The 20,960-nt window shown below is 38.8% G+C and overlaps 1 protein-coding gene across 1 annotated transcript; it reads right to left on the bottom strand.

The window, feature by feature from the left end:
* Positions 1 to 12: 12 nt before the first annotated feature.
* Positions 13 to 18,436, bottom strand: LOC146363301 (sodium/hydrogen exchanger 3-like). The gene is made up of 16 exons (XM_084919112.1): positions 17,973 to 18,436; positions 12,932 to 13,234; positions 11,719 to 11,879; positions 9,092 to 9,170; positions 8,641 to 8,818; positions 8,309 to 8,529; positions 7,582 to 7,784; positions 7,372 to 7,461; positions 7,219 to 7,289; positions 7,009 to 7,138; positions 6,772 to 6,917; positions 5,655 to 5,778; positions 5,205 to 5,378; positions 3,578 to 3,632; positions 3,405 to 3,491; positions 13 to 1,250 (listed from the first exon to the last, which is right to left on the bottom strand). Exons 1-16 carry the CDS (start codon positions 18,226 to 18,228, stop codon positions 979 to 981), a joined length of 2,550 nt encoding a protein of 849 aa, XP_084775238.1. The 5' UTR covers positions 18,229 to 18,436; the 3' UTR covers positions 13 to 978.
* Positions 18,437 to 20,960: the final 2,524 nt, after the last annotated feature.

The following is a 20,960-nucleotide window of genomic DNA, read 5'->3' as shown; positions in this document are numbered from 1 at the left end:
ACAGAGAAACAGTCACTCCTATTCTATTTATTAGAAAATTAAAACAATACAAGAAATTAAAATGGGCACATCAAACTCATTTACACCTGCAGATTTTGATTCTCAGACAAGAGTAGCTTTGCATTATTCATGGTTCATAATAATCCTCATTTATACCCTCATTTATCTTCTACTGGCCCTTAATGAATACCTCTTAGTTCATCATCTGCCTTTAAACCAACTTTTTCCTAATTGTTTGATCCTCTGAAACGGAAGGTGGGTGGAGCATCTGAGATGACCATATTTGGGATGTCCTCTCTCCCTTCCATTGCAAGAGTCAAAAGTCGAAAAAAAGAGAGCGTTCCGAGCAGGCTGGAGCCTCACTAAATAATACTAAGAATCTGCATTATATATGCTGCAAATGTTTAAATGCATCCCACTAAAATGCGTTTGCATCATTGACCTATGTAGCATTTTATTTGCTAGTAATATTTCATCTTTCACACAAAATAGTGCCCCAAGTGGTGAAAGTTGTTGTGGTATTCTGCAATACGAATGTATGGATTATAGATTCAGAAAGTATTTTAAATCACTGTTTTTATAATTGATATCTACACATCATTTGAAAGGTTTTTACATAATATTAAGATGTTTTTGAAAAAAAAAAAAAAACCTTAAATAATAATTTTCAATAGCATGTTTACTACAAACCACAGACTATATGACAGTGTTCAACATATATCTAATGTTGAACATAAAGGATTTGTTTCAGTGCAGTTTTTCTTTTGCCAAGTGAAGGGTGAACCTAAAAACAGCAGGGGTTGTTTAAAGAGGTTATGTAAATGTTTTGTGTAGAAACACAGGAGCTAACCATAGTCATGGAAAAATAAACATTTTCTTGTCAGTATGAGAGTAGATGGTTAATTAGTCTGAGGTTTGTTTTGTGTCTTTGTCCCAGGTTCAAGTGAGACAGAACAGGGTGTCTGCATTGGGATACAGTTACATGTGGCCACTGGGAGGAGGAGGAGGAGGTGTTGGTGGAGGGGGCAACTGATCATTGTTCATCTGCTTTGTGTCAGTAGAGCGAGTGCTGGCATGAAGAAGCCCCAGGCGGCGCATTTCCATAGGTAAATTGGGAAGATTCGCCTGGGCTCGCAATGACGGAGCCACCATGCTGCTGTCGGGCTCACTCTCTGCCAGCCAAGGAGGGATCTCCTGCAACAAATCCGTGGGGTACAGATCTGGCACGAAGGCTGGGTTCTCAATCCCACCTTAATGAAAGAAAAAACTGAATCAGTACCTCAGGGTTCAATATTAGGACCACTGTTGTTCTCTGCATTACATTTTCATACAAGTGAAACCATTATTGGCTGCTCATCCCTTGCACTTGTGGTTTATCCACTTTAATTCAGCTTAAACGTTTAAACTCAAATACACTCGCTGTTCTGGAGTTGTTGGGTTTTTTTATTTGACATTTATACATAAACTCAACTCAACTGTGAAAGTGTTTTATAGGTGTTTGCTTGCAGAGTCAGAACAGTATTAGGAAATTCTAAATAAATTCTATGATAATGAGCTGCTTTCATATTTGCACTGTAGCCCTAAACTGTTCCCAACAGGTAAGAATGGAAATATTCAACACAGCCGGATCGAACATTAGCTGGTTTTTAACCTGTCAGTCCACTAGTACAAAGTCCTTGTGTTGTATGACAGTCTGGTGCCTTTACCCTGCAGCTCACCCTTACATAACCCTTACATACTTTTTGTTGTGTGGTGTGGTTTGTGGCTCATCTGCAGCTCTGTAGAGACCTTTCTACCACACTTTTATATTTCACCTTTTTTGGGGGTTTTTATTGCATACAAACTGTCTATTTAGTTCCCTCTGTTGTATGTTTCCCTAATCTCTGTGTTTATAATAACAGCATCTGCTACTCTCTTAATCATTCTCAAAAATATATGTTTGGTTTTCAAAGGAGCTTGCAAAGAAAAGCGTCTGGACTTCTTTAAGTTTACTTGAAGACGTTTCACCTCTCATCCGAGAAGCTTCTTCAGTTCTAAGGTCAAATGGTGGAGAGTCCCAGATATAAACCTAGTGGGAGTATCCCCCCACAGAGGGACAAAAGGACCCCCTGATGATCTTCTAATCGCCTGAGCCAAGGTGTGAAACTGGGTGTGGGTCCCAATCAGCCAGAGTTTCGGGTGTGTTCATTGTGAAACCTGGCCCCACCTTATCATGTGAATTCCTGAGGTCAGATGGCCCAGGATGTGAGTGGGCGTTAAGGCGTCTGGGAAGGGATCTCAAAACTGGATTATAGATGGCAGAGAGTTGGTGTCGTAAACCCCCGCCTCTGTTCAAAGATGGTCGCTTTCCTTCAGGCTTAGAGGGAACATGTTCCCTCTAAGCCTGAAGGAAAAAAGAAGGAACACACACATGTAAAGGAAGCACTCAAAACGTGCGGCTATCCTAAATGGGCGTTCTTAAAGTCAGCAAAGAGGCACAGAAAAGAAGACCAGACACCAACGAGGGAGGATAAGAAGGACAGACGCAACAACATTGTCATCCCCTATGTAGCCGGTGTATCAGAAAAACTTAGGAGAGTTTTCTCCAAGCATGACATCCCGGTGCATTTCAGACCCAGCAACACGCTCAGACAAAAACTGGTTCACCCGAAAGACAAAACGCCAAAACACAGACTTAACAATGTGGTGTATGCTGTACAGTGCAGCGAGGAATGCCCAGACCTCTACATTGGAGAGACCAAACAGCCACTTCACAAGCGCATGACACAACACAGAAGAGCCACCTCCACAGGACAAGACTCAGCAGTCCATCTGCATCTTAAGGATAAAGGACACTCTTTCGAGGATGCCAATGTTCACATTTTGGACAGAGAGGACAGATGGTTTGAAAGAGGAGTGAAAGAAGCCATCTATGTCCACTGTGAGCGACCATCTTTGAACAGAGGCGGGGGTTTACGACACCAACTCTCTGCCATCTATAATCCAGTTTTGAGATCCCTTCCCAGACGCCTTAACGCCCACTCACATCCTGGGCCATCTGACCTCAGGAATTCACATGATAAGGTGGGGCCAGGTTTCACAATGAACACACCCGAAACTCTGGCTGATTGGGACCCACACCCAGTTTCACACCTTGGCTCAGGCGATTAGAAGATCATCAGGGGGTCCTTTTGTCCCTCTGTGGGGGGATACTCCCACTAGGTTTATATCTGGGACTCTCCACCATTTGACCTTAGAACTGAAGAAGCTTCTCGGATGAGAGGTGAAACGTCTTCAAGTAAACTTAAAGAAGTCCAGACGCTTTTCTTTGCAAGCTCCTTTGACTACGATGACCTGGATGACTGAGAACCTTCACAGACATATGTTTGGTTTCATACAGGATGTAGAAAGTGCATTGATCGTACCTTCTGGTCTGTACGTGGCTCTCATGGAGAAAGAAGGGTATGACGAGTCATAGCCAGAGGCGCTATCTCCCTCTGAGAACTCAAAGTCTAAAAATGAAAATGAGAAAATTAGTTTGCTAAGACTTTAAATCTGAAAAAAACAAAAACACAAAAAACCCCACAAGCAGACATACCTTCATCACCAGAATGGCAGAGTTTAGTCTTGCTCATTGACTTTCCATTTGGGGTCTGTAGAACGAAGGAGATTTATTTAATCACATATGATGTTTAAAAAAAACTGAAGGCAAAGTAAAAGAGACAAGATCAACGCCCTCAGCCATGTCCAACCAATATCGATGTTACCTAGTTTGTCTAGCAGAGGGCACTCTGCAATCACTTATCAACAACAATCAATTGTTATTTATTCTTGTTTGCCACATTTCTGCATATCTGAGTTTGTTTGAGTTTCTGATTATTTTGAAAGGTGTCTCACTTTATTTTGTATCGTTTATTATTGCTGATTATTGTTTTCTTAGTCTTTCCTTTGTGCCCCATTGTGTTTAGCTCCTATCTTTCCTTTGGCATCTTGTTGTCACCTGTGCTTTGTATTGAATCTAATTCCCTTGTCTCGGTCTCCTTGATTTGTATTAATGTCTCAGTGTCCCATTGTCCTTTGGCAATTCGCGCACAAATCTGTGCACTTCCAAGTATTGTTTAATGCTTCCTTTTGTTTTCACTCCATGTCTAAATATCCCTTATGGCCATTGTTGTGTTGGCTGTTTTTATTGTCTTATTGTATTACTTTTTCTCTTTTATATTTTTATTGCTGCACATTTTAATTGTTTTAGTTGCATTTTAGTTTTTAAAGACTTTGTGCAGCATGAGCTCTGGGAAATGCGTTATATAAATAAACTTGACCTAGATAAATGGCGCACATGAACAAGAGGAGCCTATAGAGAATTTATAGAGCTGATCTTGGAAAGATCCAAGTTTGTTTGGCATAACAGTACATTCAGATCATGATTCTGACTGATAAAGCTTCCAGGCAGGATTTAAAAATGAATAAAATTAAATGTTTCTTGACATCAAAGACAAAAGAAGAAATATAACACAATGTACCTTTAAAAAAATCATAAAAACAAAGAAACTGAGGCAACATGAAAAAACTGTTCCATGGTCAGATGAATTAAAATGTGAAATTCTTTTTGCAAGACATGGACACCACATTCTCAAGACTAACGGGGAGAGGATCTCTGGATTGTTACCAGCACTCAGGTCAAAAGCCTGCATCTTGGATGGTATGGAGATGCATATGGAAGTGGTTGCTTGCATATTTGGAAAAGCACCATCAGTGCTAAAAGGTATGTATAAAGGTCAAAATATGCTCCCATCCAGATGACATGTTTTTCAGGGAAGGCTTTGCTAATTTGCAGATTGCTATCACAACAACATGACTTCATAGAAGAGTCTGGGTGCTGAACCAGCCTGCCTGCAGTCCAGAACTTTTACCAACTAAAAACATTTGGAGCATCATGAAACAGAAAACCATAAAAAGATGACGTAGGTCTATTGAGCCACCCAATATTTAAAAAGAAAAGGACAACATTTATCTCCCAAAAGTCCAGCAGCTGGTTTTCAGTTTCCAGACCACTGTCTCGTACTAAGGATTTTCAGTACTACACTGAAGTCAAATGGAAAAAAAAAAACTAAAAATGAAGCTTTGGGGAAGGACCGTATTTCCTCTTCACTGGACTTCACAAGAGACATAATCAACTCTGCAAACAGTGGTAGGGTGTGCTTATTCCCTCTTTTTGTCTTTACCTTCTCCTGCTGTTCTTTCTTTGAGTACTTGACAATTGTCTTTGGAGGTGAAACACCCATCTTTGCAGACTTGAATGACTCCAACCGGTTCCTCATGGTTCTCTGGAAGATCTCCTGGACTTCTTTCTCATCTCTGTTGATTTTGAAATCACTGCGACTGAACCCGTGGCGATACTATAAACAACAGAATGAGAAGTCAGTTTGTTACTCCTTTATAAAACAGAAACCAGCAATAGTTCAGGCAGGACACAAAGTCAAGCTCAGCCACAGTTCAAGCAAATAAGCTGAGGATTTGCATATATACAGAAAATATACATTTGTCTATAGCCAGCCATAAATAACAGTTTGTTGTTTTTACATATACACCTCAGTAATTTAATGGTTAAATGGACGTGCATTACTAGGATGCTTTAGTAAGTCCCTCATGTAATGACTGAATTTGCTCATTACCTGTTTTCTGCTCTTGTAGAGATGCTGATCCAGAAGGTGGTGAACATCAACTGCCTCCCCTCCCCTCATAGCCTTCATGGTCTGCTCGTGCATTTCCAGGCTCACTGATGGAATATGGTCTCTACTGCAGAGGAAGCCAATCATGTCAGTGACTTAAAGCAATACAACAATATCAAAAGAGTATGGTTTCATTTTTAAAATATGGTGGTGAACGGAAGCTGTTTGAAGGCACTGAATAGTTGCAGTAAGTTGTGTCTATTAAGTAGGTATAAAAAGTATTGAATGCATCAAATCAGTACACAAATTTTCTAATTAAATATATTTCTAAAGGTGCTATTAATATCAAATTCTCACAACATATCTGGAACAACCCATCTAATCCACACATACAAAGAAATCAAACTATGCATGTCCAGAAATTAACTTATGTGTAAAATGAAAAATGACACAAAGAAAAAGCATTGAACACATGAAGAAAGGGAGATGCAAAAAGCCATGAAAAGTCATGACACCAGCAATCAGAACGCAATCCAGCCACTTAGTGCAAATTAACTTCAGCTTGTTCAGTCCCAATTGATGGGTTATAAACTGGTGTCTCATTATCAAGGTGCCACACGACAAGCATCTCATGATCAGTGAAACCAGTGAGCTCTCGCAACACCGTCAGAGCATAATTGTTGCAAAACACACTGATGGCATTGATTAGAGAAGATATTTTGAAATTAGTGAAGGTTGCAGTGAGCACTGCTGGGGCCACGATCCAGAAGTGGAAGGAACATCATTTCAGCATAAACTACCCATGACCAGATGCTCCTGGCAATGCATGTGACTAGTTTCTTGAAACCACGAAGACTTTTGTACAAAGCATTAAAAAAAAATCCAGTAAGCACTTTATCCCTGTGTCATTTCTCATTATTATACATAACTGAATTTATGGACATCGATAGTTTGATTTCTTTGCATGTGTGGATTGGATGGGTTGTTACTGACATCTGGTGAGAGTTTTATTTCAACAACACCTTTAGAAATATATTCACTTAAAATCGGTGACGTGTTTAATACTTATTTTACCCTCTGTATATATTTTCACACTGTCATAAAAATCCAGATTGCTCACCCCATAGTGAACATTGCACCATGATCATTTATCATGTATGGTGGGATGTCAGGCATGACCTCTGTGTATTCACTTTCCAGCTTTTTCTTGAAATCAAGAATGGCGCTGTCATTACGGACAAACTCCAGAGAGCCTCTACGCTCGCCCTGCAACAGAAGACACCAGCAGTAATCTTCTCAGTTTCATTTAATTTATACTTGAGCAAAATATACTTGAATTTACACAAATGATTCTCACTTCAGTCACATATTCCATGGCATCCTTGAGGTTCAGCTGATGGAAGACATCAAACACGTCATCTTGTTTCTTCCTTGCAGATGGCTTCATCAAAAATGGCGTCATCCACTTCTCCTCAAAATGCCTCCACCTTTACAAAAAGAAATATCACTGTTGCTTACTTTAAAATTAAAAGGCATTTTGGAATTATGTATTAAGTCTTGTACATACTTGCTCCTGAGGTAGTTATCTCCTATTTGTCCTGATATGTCTTCTATGGCAACCAGAGTGTGATTAAACATCTAAAGAAAGGAGAAGGACTTTGTAGAAACTGGGCGGGAAACGTTTTTGTCGGTGAAACATGACGTGTTTTATTAGATTTACCTTGTTTGTAATTTTCTCCAGGAGTGAGACCTCAGTTACTGCAGCTCTCTTTACTTTAAGCCACATGACCAGAGGTTTCATCGTTATTCCCTGTAACAATGTCAAGCACAAATGTGCCAACAAAATTAAGCTCCAACACAGACTGTGTAATTAACAAGCAAACTAATGTACACATATTTTAGCTAATTATCAACTCCAAAAATTCACTACCTGCAAGATGACAGTGAAGTACACCACAATGAGTGTAGTGCAGATCATCAGGTTTTTCTCCTTTATCTTTTTCTCATCCAGCAACACAGCCAGGCCATACGCAACAGCCCCTCGTAGGCCACCGTAGCTCATGATCACCATATCTATTAATTCAACTGGGACCAGCCTGTACCTGTTAAGGATCCACTGCAGGAAAAACACACCTGGAATATACATACAAACACACACAGTTATTTAAAGACTTCACACATCGGTGGTGCTTTTTGCTGGATTGTTGAATTACGCTTTTAGTAAAGCCCAGCACTCAAGTCTAGTGTTTTCCTTGCCTCATACTAATCTCATTGTTGTCCCTCTTGTGTACAGACCTTTCCTGGATTTTCCCTGCCGCACAGTGTTTTTAGAGACAGCCTGAGCAGAGTAAATGAGAAGACATTGTTTGGCTGCCCCTTCCCCTGGATTCCTGGAGCCCCTATTTTCCCTTATCACTACCTGTATGTATCACTCTGGTGTTTTCATTGTAAATAAACTCACTAAACTTGAATACTGTGAATCCTGCCTCTGAGTCCGGTCGCTCAGTGTTCTTGACACATGTATTCTTGTAAATGTGTGTCATTTGATCTTTGTGCTGCAGCAGCAGAAGATTTCTTTGCATAACACACCAAGTTTTTACCCCGCAATGTGTGTGATGCTTTGACTCAACAGTGATAGCCAAACAACAAAATCTCACCAATGAATCTATACACAAAGACGAAGAAGACTGTGAGGAGGATGAAGCCCGTGTTCCAAACCCAGATAACCTTATCGATGGCCGAGATACCGAGGAAAACAAAGATGATGGTTTCTGATCCGTTGGCGAAAACCTTCATGACATATTTGACTGTTTGGACGGAACTCTCATCCATGTTTGCTCTGACGTACTTCTGACATAACACACCGCAGAATGTAGTCCTACAGAAGGAACCGCAAAGTAAACTCTAAATATGTTTACCTCGTTTTTACATATATAAAATGGATACAGACATAATAAAACAAATTATATTTCAGTTGTGAAATACTCACGAAAGGATAGCAGACAGAGAAAGCATCTCAGCAGTCAGGTAGGAAAGGTATCCCATGACAAAGATGAAGCCTGGCTCGATGATCTGGATGTTTTTTGTGCATCTGGTCAGAAGTGAAATTAGTATGCCGAATGCTATGCCCACAAGGGAACCACCAAATGCAACCACAAAGAAGGAGACTGTGGAGAGAGAGGAAACATATAAAAATCTATTTTTTTTGTGTGTTATTGTTTACTCCCCTCTAAAGCCTACTAGCCTTACAGGGCAGTGATAGCATAAAAAGTGTTTAATTTATTTTGTGTCCACACCCGACAAATCAAAATTGTCAACACATTTGTGTGTTGCAGCAGGGACACTCTACACTGTCTATTTTGCCAGACTTGACTGTGAGCAATTACACTGCATGAACAAATACATTTTCTTTTACCAGATTAATAAATGTTATAGCTTACCTATTCCTTTAATAATTTCTGCTGCATTAATTCGGCCTCCTCCCAGCGATACAAATGCATCAAACACATTAAAAAGCACCTAAGAGAAAAAAAAGAAAACTTATTGAGTGATCAGTATATATAAAAGAAACAAACAAAAAACTGTCAGCGTTTGGACAGTCAGACTGGAATGTTTTCAGACTTTTCTTTTCTAGTATGTAGCACTCAACAGGAGATAAACTTCCATCATATTCTCACTGCTGGACCTAACATCAAAACGGGAGGTGAGAGACTCCTGTGCCATGGTTCTGATTCAGGCATGGCTGAACCCTGTTCCTGGTTATGTAGTTAGTCTGCATGGGGTTGATCACAATGTGGCTACACAGGAGCCAAACATTTTGTGGTAAATTCTGTGGAGGAGGGTTTTGTATTTACACAAACAACAGATGAAGTAAAAACACAGCAGCGGTCATAAGTCAGTGTTCTCCTGAAACAGAGCTGCTCATTGTTAATGGCAGACTGTGTGACCTGCCCAGAGAATTTACCACTATGAATATTATGGCTGTAAACATCCCCTCCAGTGCAAACACAAAATAGACCCTGAGGGATCTTTAAGACCTTCACTGAGTTTCAAGCCACTTTGCCAGAGGGCGTTTGTATTGTAGTAGGAGAATTCAATCAGGCAAACAGGCCTCGTTCCCAAGCCCACTGCTGTTGACAATGACTGCAGTGCTGCACCTGCTTCTAATCACATCATTAAGTATGCAGATGACACAGCAGTGGTGAAGATAGTTGGCAGCATCATGTTTCTGGGAGTACAGATAACTGATAGCCTGGGCTGGTCACTTAATACAGCATCAGTAGTTAAACGGGCTTGGAAGCACCTGCATCGCTGTGCCGGATGAGGAGAGCACACCTTCCCCTTCCCATTCGCTCCACTTTCTAATGAGGCACCTTGAAAACTTGCTGAGTAGCTCTATCTCCATCTTATTCTGCAGCTCCAGTGTCTCAGAAAAGAAATTGCTGCAGAGCTCATCAGAGCCTGCAACATCATCAAAGACTACCATACTACTTGGTACACCAACTTTCTCTGCTCCACATCCCTGCCAACTTGAGGAGGGGCATCAAACAGGCCAAGGAGGCTTTCAGGTGAATGATAGAGGGCTTCCTCACTTCCTCAGGTGTGGAGGGGCATCCAAATGCTCACCAACTACAAAGGCCAGAGCCCCCCAATCCACAACAGCAGCATCAAACTTGCAGAGGATCTCACACCTTTGCCCAATATGATCACTACTACAGCTCATTCAGCACCATAAGTCCAGACATCCTAATCACCAAAGGTCCAGTTTCTTCAGGACATAGGTAGAGACTTCAAGAGGCATAGACGGGTCCTCTCCCCTCTTATAGGAGGAGAACAGATGGAATCTGTCTCAATCTTAAATTTTTTGGGCACCCACATCTCCAATGGTCTTATGTTAATGTTGGACCCATAACACCAACACCCTCGTAAAGAAGGCTCGGCAGGTCCCGCACCTCCAGATGCACAAACAATTTCTTCCCCTTGCCATTCGGACTGTTAACAAACACTATATATGTATATATTTCTCTTGTTTGTTATTTATTCCTGCTGTGTACTGTTTTTATTTTATACCTGAACAGTTGATATGGAGCACAAAATTTCATTGTACATGTACAATTACAAGAAGGGCCATTCTATTATATTCTATTCTAGTTACATAATTGGATCTTGTTACCAAACAAAGTTGCTGCTTTATTGCAATTTGTACTCACACTTGTGGCATACATTAAATAAAATTAAGTCTGAGTTTATTTAATGCTGTATCATAAATCAGTTATTACATTCAGCTTTGAATGAACTAAACACTCCCCGTGATTCCATCAGAGGCCTCCAACCTTGTTTTTAAAAAGGGTGTGCAAGCTTTCAAGCAGTGAATAGAGTGCAACTTCATGATTCATATTAGGGCTGCAGCCATCGATTATTTCAGTAATGAAGTAAGCTATTGATTATTAATTACCAGCAATCATAAATATTCAAACCGAGAAATATCAGAATGAACTGCCCTTTGTTTTCCATTTTAGAAACTGCAATGTTTTAAAGTTTACCTGCACACAAAATATGTAACATAATAATAATAATAATAAAACAATTAAACCCTTTAAATGTATTAAATGTAATGTGATTTTTTTAAAGAAAAAAGTTCTTAAATGCAAGAGTATAAAAATTATCTCAAGTACAGTCAAAGGTCAAAGTCAAATGAAGTACAATGTATACGCAATTTGTATTCTGTCTTGTTAGAAGGCTTTCTGACATTATTAGGAGGCAGGTTTTTGGATGTTAAGATAGCATAGACATTAATATTAATACTGAGTCAGTGAGCCTAACAAAGTTTTCTTTTCTTCATATCAAAATTTGTTAACCAGGTGCTCTGTTAAAGGACTCTGGCTTGCTTTTTCACAGTAAAGGTTTTAATAGTCATTAAAGGAACAGGCGCCGCTGTTTTGGATTCTAGAAACCTGAGCTCCCCGTCTCGGTAAGGTCTCGGCCTCATTGCTCTTTGCGGTGTGTAAACAGACTCCACGTTTTGGTTTGGTGAAAAGCTTGCGTTTACAGAGTTTATCATACTAACCACTGTCACACCGTCGTTGAGCAGTGACTCTCCAAACACTATGATGAAGAGGACTTCGTTAACGTGGACCTGATCAAACACAGCTAAGACAGCCACGGGGTCCACAGCAGCCATCAGACTTCCGAAAAGAAGATACTGCAGCAGACCGATGTCCAGGTCACCTGTACAGATACAGAGGGCCGGAAATACAATAAACCTAGCTCATATTTTCTGTAGCTGAGAATGACAAAGTAAGCATTCTAATTCATTAATAGAATAAGTCGTGTCAAATCTCTCTCCAGTCTCGTCCAGTGCAGTGAACAAGGCCTAAGCATAAAATAAACTTATTAAGTCTGCATTTGGAGAAAGTTTGGGAATTAAACCAAATTAGCAGCTACTGATGCTGTTGTTTAATGTATTCAAACAAAGAATAAAAGTAAAGTATTAAAGGATTTCTGTAATACTAAAGAAAGCTCTTTTCAGGCAGCTTGCTTAAGTCATGTGACTGTACAACTATCATTTGTTCATCATGTCTTTGTTCCAGAACAATCACAGCCTTCAGGGGTAAAATATAAAGCCAGGTTTGAAGTGCTTATGTTTGTGTCATTTGTGTCACAACAATGTGTGTGTTATGATGGTCCGTCTCGCTTCCATTGTTAATTGCCTTTTTTCTCACTATTTGTCTGCTACACTTTGAGAAACATGAATTTGTATTTTAGTTTTTTGTTATATAAATAAAGTTTTTTTTCTCTGTTTTGTGCAGCCAGCAAGATTTACTGTGCACGTTTTATGCACAGTTCAATTATTACGATGCAGAGATTGTGCTTTACTTTTTGTGAGTTAAATGTGAGTATTTAAAAAAAAAAATAGCACTAATTAGCCCCCAGTTTATGCATACAGCTTAATAACCAAGCTTTCTATCAGTAGCTGATAATGTAGAAATCCACCCTTTTTTTCCAAATTTGGCCCCTTCTGGATTATAATATCAACATGCTGCTGACCAAATCCTTATCAGTCATGCCTCAAAATGTGGATTGTTAGTTCCAACGAAGTAACTAACTGATATTTTTAAATGTCTCTTTCTTTTACTTAGATTTTTAATAAATGCTAAACAACACTACAAATATCACAAATAGTAGCTATCAGTCTAAACATCTCAGAATGGATCGCTTCCTCTGTGTGAGTCGTAGCAGCAGGTGTGCTGAAATGGAATAAATTAAAGATCCTCTCTTACCCATGGCTCCTCCCATGTGACACCCCCATAGTGACAGCCCCAAACTGGCAGCATTCCAGCAGGTCCCAATGATGGCATGGATCAAAATAGCACCCAGGTTTGTGAAGAAGAGCTTGTTTGGCATGTGGTAGCCTGAATCCAGAATGATTTGAGGCAACAGGAAATAGAAGAAGACTGTTGGGCTCAGTGAGAAGGTCTGCACCTTGTCTGCACCCCAAATCATGCCACCCAAAATGAAACCAGAGCAGATGAGGAGGGCACTCTCAGGTATGTAGTTGGTGACATTATGGTTGGCCTCAATGACTGAGAGGAGAAAAAAGATCAAGACAAAGACAAGAACCATCAATCAATTGTAACAACCTTTGATTTTAAGCCGCTCTTCTTCCTGTCAGGTAGGAGCTGGCAAATGTTCAAAGCTCAGTTCACTTCAGTTCACTTAACCTTAAATATAAAACTCTAGTTGACCATTTGCAACTTCTGCAAATGATCAACTTTTGCTCATCTAAAAAAAAGAGCATCTGGGGATATGAGTAACACGTGAGGTGGTTGGATCGTGTGTGAAACCTGTCTGCATAACCAAAGATAACCACATGTCTAATGAGCTCATAAAGTGTCACTAAAATTTATTTAACAATAAAAACTACTGAACCACAGTGTACACCTGTTCTTACCCCACAGGGTTGCACTTATGTTGTGCACATTTGTATTTAAAATTAGTTGAAGATTAAATTCCAAAAACTATAGCCCCCAATACAGCTTACATTTGTGCAAGCACAGAATCAAAATGAATATTTTTGCTAATATCTACTTCAGCGAGGATGAAAAATAAGTCTTTTTGCTTTCAGGTTTTAGAGTTAATGTACAAATTTGTGTGTCACTCCACACATATAGAAAGCAGCTAAAACAATCATAAAGCTTCCAATTTTATATATATGTAAGACTCATATCACAGTAAAAGTGAATATATTCTCCCATTACTAAAACATATTCACTCAAGGACCTCCAACAAGTTAAAGATTCTCTCCACACCATGCAAAGGTTAATCACTTCTTTAAATTTAACTCAAAGGAACCTCTTGTAAAAAAAAAAAAAAAAAAAAAAATACTGGAAATCTATAAACAAACAAAAAATAATGAGGTAACCAAAACACTTACACTTTTAAACTCTCACTTTTGATCACTAACTTGACTCCTTATAAAACCACATTGTGATTGCAATGTGTGACTGTCTGGTTTAGTTATTGCTTTGACAATTTATTGCTTTGTTTGTATTTTCTGGGCACGTCCACGGGGATTTGTGACACAGTCAGTGATGGAACAGAGGTCATTGGATACCTGTTAAATTTGTGGGTTCAGGAGCATTTTCACCAGCTTTCCTTTAAATGAAGAAATACATTCAAACATATACTGTAAATGAGATGGAGCCAAAATCCATCTGTGTATACCGTATAATGTGTGGAAAAGTTGCAACAGGTGTGTGGTGTGGTGTCACGGTCACTGAGTTTTGTTGTGTAGACTTCTTATCGAGTCTGTTATTAATAACCTCATTTGGTTTTATCTTATTTTTTCCTCTATTCTAGGTTTGTTTAATTTCTCCTGGTTTCTGTCTCTTCCATAGTAGTCCAGGGGTTTTGAATTCCATTGAGTTTTTTTAATTCCATTTCTGATCAGGTTCACTATCGCCCTCTGTGTTACGATTCTTAGTCCCCAGTTCTTATTACTTTGGAATTTACATTGTTATTTATATTTACTTTATTGTGTTTTGGTTCAGTTTAGCCTCTCTGTGCCTTTTTGTATCTTCTTGTCAATTTCCTGCCTCTGTGTAACGTATTTTCCTGTTGAGTTATTTGAGGTTTCATTTTGTTACAGTAGTTTCTGGTCTCCTGTGTGCTGTGTTTAGTTTTACCTCCTTGATTAGTTTCAGTCATTCCTCATGACCTTCCTGCATATATAACCACGTCCTTGTCTTTGTTATTTGTTATTGTGTGTATTTACCCTGCCTTGTGTGTTTCTCCTTTATTGCTCCATGTCAGAGTTTTCATTTGACTGTCAGGCAACTTTGTATTTTAATTGTTATGCCCTGAGCAAGCGGGACATAACCCCTTTGGACTTTGTCACTTTCTGCCTTTCAACTATAGCAAAACTGCTTCCTGCTAAAACCCGGACAGTTTCATTCTGACTACTGGAAACATAAATAACAATGCTGTTGGTATTGGGAGAATGCAGATTCAGACTATAATTAGGGTCTGTGGACAGATATAAGGTTTTAATGTACTAACTCAAGGGTCTTGAATGTGAGAGCTTCATGCATCCCATGGATTGTGAAAAAAATGTATGTATAAATATGGATTTAAACCTTTTCTTTCTTTCTTTTTTCATTTAATTGCATTTGTCATAGTTCTAAATGATTTTACAAATGTTTAAATGTGTCCCCAGTGACCCCAGTAACCTATATTTCACAACAGCAAAACAAAACTGGAAATTTTGTTTTAGATATCAGTTCTTTGGGGGAGTCTGAGGTCACCATTTCTACAGCAGAGAATCAAGGGTCCTTCTATGGGAGACTAGCTGCAGTGGCATTGACGAGCTGGCCAAAGGTTTTCGTCAACCCACCCTGATCAGCAGAGCTTCAGGCAGAGGAGGCTGCTGCAGTGATGAGGCTTTGTCCAGCTGTCCACATATCCATCAGTATTCAGTAGTGTGGACCTGGACGGCCGATGTTGGAACGGCGATGATGAGATCAACATTTCCTCCTGGGTGAAGTAGCTAGTTGGGCTAGAGAAAGCTCCTCACCCTCAGCCAACATATTCATCAGGCTGGAAGCTGTGCCAGCTGTCAGAGAGTCACAAGGGCTGGATGGATATGTGGACAGCTGGACAAACTATTTTTAAGATCATCTCGTCCACGTCTGCTTCTGATCACCAGTACTGCAACCTCTCCTCGACCATCCACACTGCTCTGCCTTAGTCTGCAGCTTCACATCCTCAGCTCTGTACCTCAGGATCAAAAAAAACAGTCTGATTTGGCTGCTATGCTCTGAATTTCACTCTTTACTCGATTGAAATAGTTCTCTACACTCTGGACGCACTGCACAGACAGTGTTGTGCTGAAAAGTGATTTCTTGTATTTGCCAAAAAACTGATTTTCCATATTTAAATTACTTTTAATGACTTGTTGGCCTATGATATGTGAAACATATGTCAAATGTATCCCTCATGTCCATCCATCCATCCATTCGCTTCTGCTTATCTTTTTCAGGATTGTGCGGGGCGCTGGAGGCTATGCCAGCTGTCAAAGGGTGAGAGGCAGGGTACACCACATTCACTTCCACATTCACACCTATGGGCAGTTTAGATTGATCAATTAACCTACCCCCACTAACTATCCCTCATCCTCGAGCTACAAACAACATTCTTGTCACAAGGTAAAAGCCACAAATTTTTGGCAAAGTGATTTTTAAATATCCTTCTTTTATCCAGTTAAATTGACAATGACGTTACTTTTAAAAGAGAGAGAGACCTGGCCAAGAGGGCAGCAGAAATTGCAAGAAGTATAACAATAGTTCTGTAAAAATATTTCAACTGGCTAAAAAGGACTGGATTAGTTATATTGTAGGTAAAATAGCCAGTGGTTAAAATACTTGCAAAATAAGTCATTTCTTTAGTTTATAAATAACCCCTTTGTAAATCCTATTCACTAAAGTCTATTTTCTCTGTTTATTTAGTCTATTTATAAGTAAAGGTATTACATATATATATAAAAAAATACACACATTGGAAATCACTTTTTGGAAGACAAAGTGCAACAGTGGTATATGCCAAAAAGTGCCTACCCATTTATAAACTCCTATAAATAACTTGTTGGCCTATAATATGTTAAACAAATGTCCCCGTATCCTGGGACATGAAAACTTATGATGTCAAGTCATCTGGAGCCCCAAACAACATTCCAGTCACAAGGAAAAAGTTATAATCATTTTTTTTTTTTTTAAAGTGAGTTTAACATCACCTTTATTTATCCAGTTAAAAAGTCTCGTTGACGTTGAACATTTTTTTTTAAAGGCTAATCTGGCCAAGAGGCTTACAGTAACTGCTAAAAATATAACAATAGTACTATAAAGATATTTTAAGTGGCAAATATAGTTGGATTGGTTGTAATGTAGATGCAATAACACGGGGTCATAAAGATGAAAAAAGGGCATGTTATATATAACCCCTTTGTAAAGCCTGTTCACCAAACTCTATTTAAACAATATAGATAAGGACATTACACACAAAAACTCTGCAAATCACTTTTTTTGCAGACGCTCACTTTTTGGCAGATATTCCGCGAGTTCTGTCTGATCGGGTATCCTGCCAAAAAGGGATCGTCTGCCAAAAAAAAAAAAAAAAAAAAAAAGGTGATTTCCTATGTTTTTATGTGTTTTTAACGGCCAATATCTTTACTTATATTTGTAAATAGACTCTCCGCAGACTTGGCTCGTGTTAGAGCGGCCATCAAGTAAAAGTCGGCTTAAACAATAAGTGTTGCTAAGCAACGCGGCATGCCGGGTTGCCGATGTTTCACATTGATTTCTATGATGTTCAAATATCGTCCAATCGTCCATATCGTCCATATCGTCCGTCACACATCCAAAAATTCACTATATGATGAGTAAGCTCAGGAAAAGCCGTGAAATATAAGATGATGGGGTTTTAATTAAACAGAGTTGCATGATTTTTTAAAATTCTAGTTGTAGGGTTAATCTTAGATTGCAAAGTGCCCTGAGAAGACATATGTTTGGCTCTATTTAAACATCACTAAAGTGTATAAGCACACACGTTTTTATACATTTAAGAGCTCTTACCTGAGAAATAATAAAAAATAATAATAATAATAATTGCACCAGTGACAAAAATACATGTTGTGCGTAGCCCTAAACTAGAAACAAATTATTACTACTTCAAAATTATTTAAAAAAAATATCTTGGGTGCAGAGGATTATTTTTAATAGATTTCAGAAAAGGAGAGCACTTCCATGAATTGGACTTTTTAAGACTTACGGAGTTTGCAGAGCCAGCAAACCAAAACCCACAGGGCCACCAGGTACTGTACGCTGATGTGATCCCACTTCCAGGTCACAATAGGCAGTGTAGTGATGGGCCCCGCTCCATGACCACCTTCTCCAGTTGAGTTAGAGCTTGAGGCCGTCCCAGTTTCTGTATTTCGGGTTTTTGCTTCTTCACTAGCCAGGCTCAAGCCTCCACACGCCATCAGCAGCATGCAGAGAAAAAGTGTAAATCGCCAAAGAGTTGCCATTATTGGATAAAATATCTTAAAACTTTAATCAAACTGCTATTTAGACTGTTGATGAAAATGCTCAAGTCAGCCTCAGACTGCAGCTCAAAGTCTCATTTCCTTTTTCTGCGCCTTCTTCTTCTCACTCAGATCTCTGTCACTCTCTTCACATATGTATCCATATCCTCATCTGACCAGAGCACGGTATCCACTTTCTGCTCTCCTCTCTGTCAAGGATACAGCTTTTACAGCAGGTGAAGCTCAGCCCATTATGATGCTGGTCTTTCTCCACCCACTTTTGTACCCAGACCAGCAAGTTTAGTCACGTTACTCAGTGAGTTCTATGAATGTCTGTATTAGCAAGTTTTCATAAAATTTCTACTTCTCAGATGGAGTTGATGGAAATATTTTGGAAGAAACTGCTTATACATACTTATGAAGCTCTTTTTTGAAGCAGGTGTATGTGTACTTTGATTTTATTATGTCATAAGTTGAGAAGATTCATGTTTTTAGAAAATAAAAAAAATGAAAATTTTGATCCAATGTAATATATGATATCCATACATTACAGATATAACTAAGCTGTTGCATATACTGATCAAGTTTAATGTCACTTAAACTTGGATTCAAGTGTTTTACTGGACACAAGGTCCTGCGCTGATTGGAGAGAAACTATGTTATAAACACATATATTATGATATACAAGCATGAGCGAAAATTTAAAAATGTGTACAATGATTTGTGTGTAACTTTTGAGTTACAATAAGCAAATAATCTTTGCTTCAAAAAGCGTCCTGTCTAAAAAGTATTTGTGACAGTGTTTCCTGAAGCCTGAAGCTTTTGGCTCTCAGCTAACATCAGGTTAGATGATGGCAAACTGTGTTTAGACTGGACCAAAAACTTTTTGGTTTAACATTAAAAAGGGCAAAAATATATTAAAAATATCACAACAAAGAGCAATTTTTAAAATTCACCCCGCAAAATTGCTCAAAAGGGCAGCAAATCAAATACAACATAAAAATATCAGCTTTAAAAGAAGTGTCATGAGCTGTATGTAGAGTGTAGGAGTGCTGAGGACCCAAATACAAACAAGTGAACTGAAAATACACCCCTTATTACTCTGATGCAATGTCCAGTACAGAAATCAATAAATCTATTGTAAAACATAGTGGAAACCAGTACAAAGAGGCTAAAACAACACAGTTCAGAAACACAAGCTTTGATATTCAGAATGTGTTCAAACAGTGTCTTTACTATTACAACTATGCAGACAAGCTGTGAAGGAAGAGAGAAGACCTGTCTTATTGCGCACAATAACAAATACTGGACAGGAAAGCAGGAAGGCACATGCCATATTGCCATTTAGCATGTGGTCATCCAATCACCCTGTGGGCTAAAGCGGCACCCAGAAGACCTGCCTTAATCATATCTTTTAATGTTTCTTGTAAGCACTTTAAACTGCCTTCTAGAAAATGCAGCATAAAACTTCTGTATTGCCTGTTAGTCCCTGTTACTTATTCTAAGAAAATATAACAGAGAATAGTGGGGAATATGGATTAAGCTTCACTACTGAACAATTAAACCCTTCTTTTTGAGCAATGTCCTGTGACAGAGTTGAAAACCATTTCTCTACTACATACAAACTCACAATTGAAAATATCCAGCTGTGTGTTGAAGAGCTTATGTACGAAACACATTCACTCTTCCTGTGATGTGTTTCAATAAAGCCTGTGGAAAAAGGAGAAAAGTGATGAAACTTCATGCAAAATAAAATTCAACAGTAGTTGGCACGCAGAGGAAGCAAACACAGATATTCTTTTGATAAGATAGATATTTGTGCAGGTTTGCAGAGACTGATAGTCTGAACCATGAAGGGAGACTGGGAGGACAGTTAATGGTTTACAGTGGCACAAACCACTGAGCCTCCATAAAAATGTTGTTTCCAGTTTGAGCCAGCACAATTTGTAATTATAAAGCAATAGTTTCATAAAGTGTTAATAGGTAATAAAGTTACTGAACTATTTTAAACCGCTTGCACTTGGGGGGGAGTGCAAGTGGTCACGCTGTCAAAAGAACATGAGGAACAGTCAGATTTGCCATGGTTTAGTCCAAGTTCATTAAAAAAAACACAAAAATAAATAAAAAATGCTGGTTAAAATAGAAGCAGGATTTAAAACAGCAGACAGATGATTTTATTACTGTATACTTGTTGAATAAACTAAATACACATCCTAAAGCTGACTAAATCTAAACCTACCAGCCATTCAGAATTAGCTTGCTTTGACTGTTTTTATTACACGTATCAGAAAAGAAAACACCTGTAAATATATTGCATGTCATTACCATAATGCCATCTTTTTGATTTCATGTGTTTTTGTATCAGGATCAGGACCATTAAGAGCCTTTGTCTCCCAGTTTTCTTCAAGCTGATGTTAGCTGAAAGCTGTTAACTTTGTGATGAACTCAGAATGTTCAAAATTTTCTGAATTAGCCATGAATCAAAGATTAAACACAGCCTACTGTTATCAGAGAAAAGTAAGATTTATATCTAAGTGCTCTTCTGCATTAGCTGGATTACATCTGTAGTCAAATCTAAAGACATTAGTCTACAACAACAATGCAGGAATACAGAGGAAGCCCAGAAACACAGAATGTCAATTTACATGAAGCAGACAACGTGAAATTTGTCGTTTCAGGAGATTTGTGCACATGCCTTTAAGTTTCTGTAAGTGAGTGAATAAATGTTTTTTGAC

The sequence above is a fragment of the Perissodus microlepis genome, chromosome 22, assembly GCF_051167445.1.
Source record: "Perissodus microlepis isolate ML-2025 ecotype Zambia chromosome 22, ASM5116744v1, whole genome shotgun sequence".
NCBI classification, from domain to species: Eukaryota; Metazoa; Chordata; class Actinopteri; order Cichliformes; family Cichlidae; genus Perissodus; species Perissodus microlepis.
This window is presented reverse-complemented; position numbering and strand designations above follow the sequence as displayed.

Bases quoted from the DNA above. Each gene is read 5' to 3' on its own strand.
- LOC146363301 (XM_084919112.1), bottom strand. From the start codon at position 18,228: ATGGCAACTCTTTGGCGATTTACACTTTTTCTCTGCATGCTGCTGATG. The intron at 9,171-11,718 runs GTTAGTATGATA...TTTTTCTCTTAG, and splicing joins TCAACGACGGTGTGACAGTG to GTGCTTTTTAATGTGTTTGA. The intron at 6,918-7,008 runs GTGAGAATCATT...CTTCTGTTGCAG, and splicing joins CCATGGAATATGTGACTGAA to GGCGAGCGTAGAGGCTCTCT.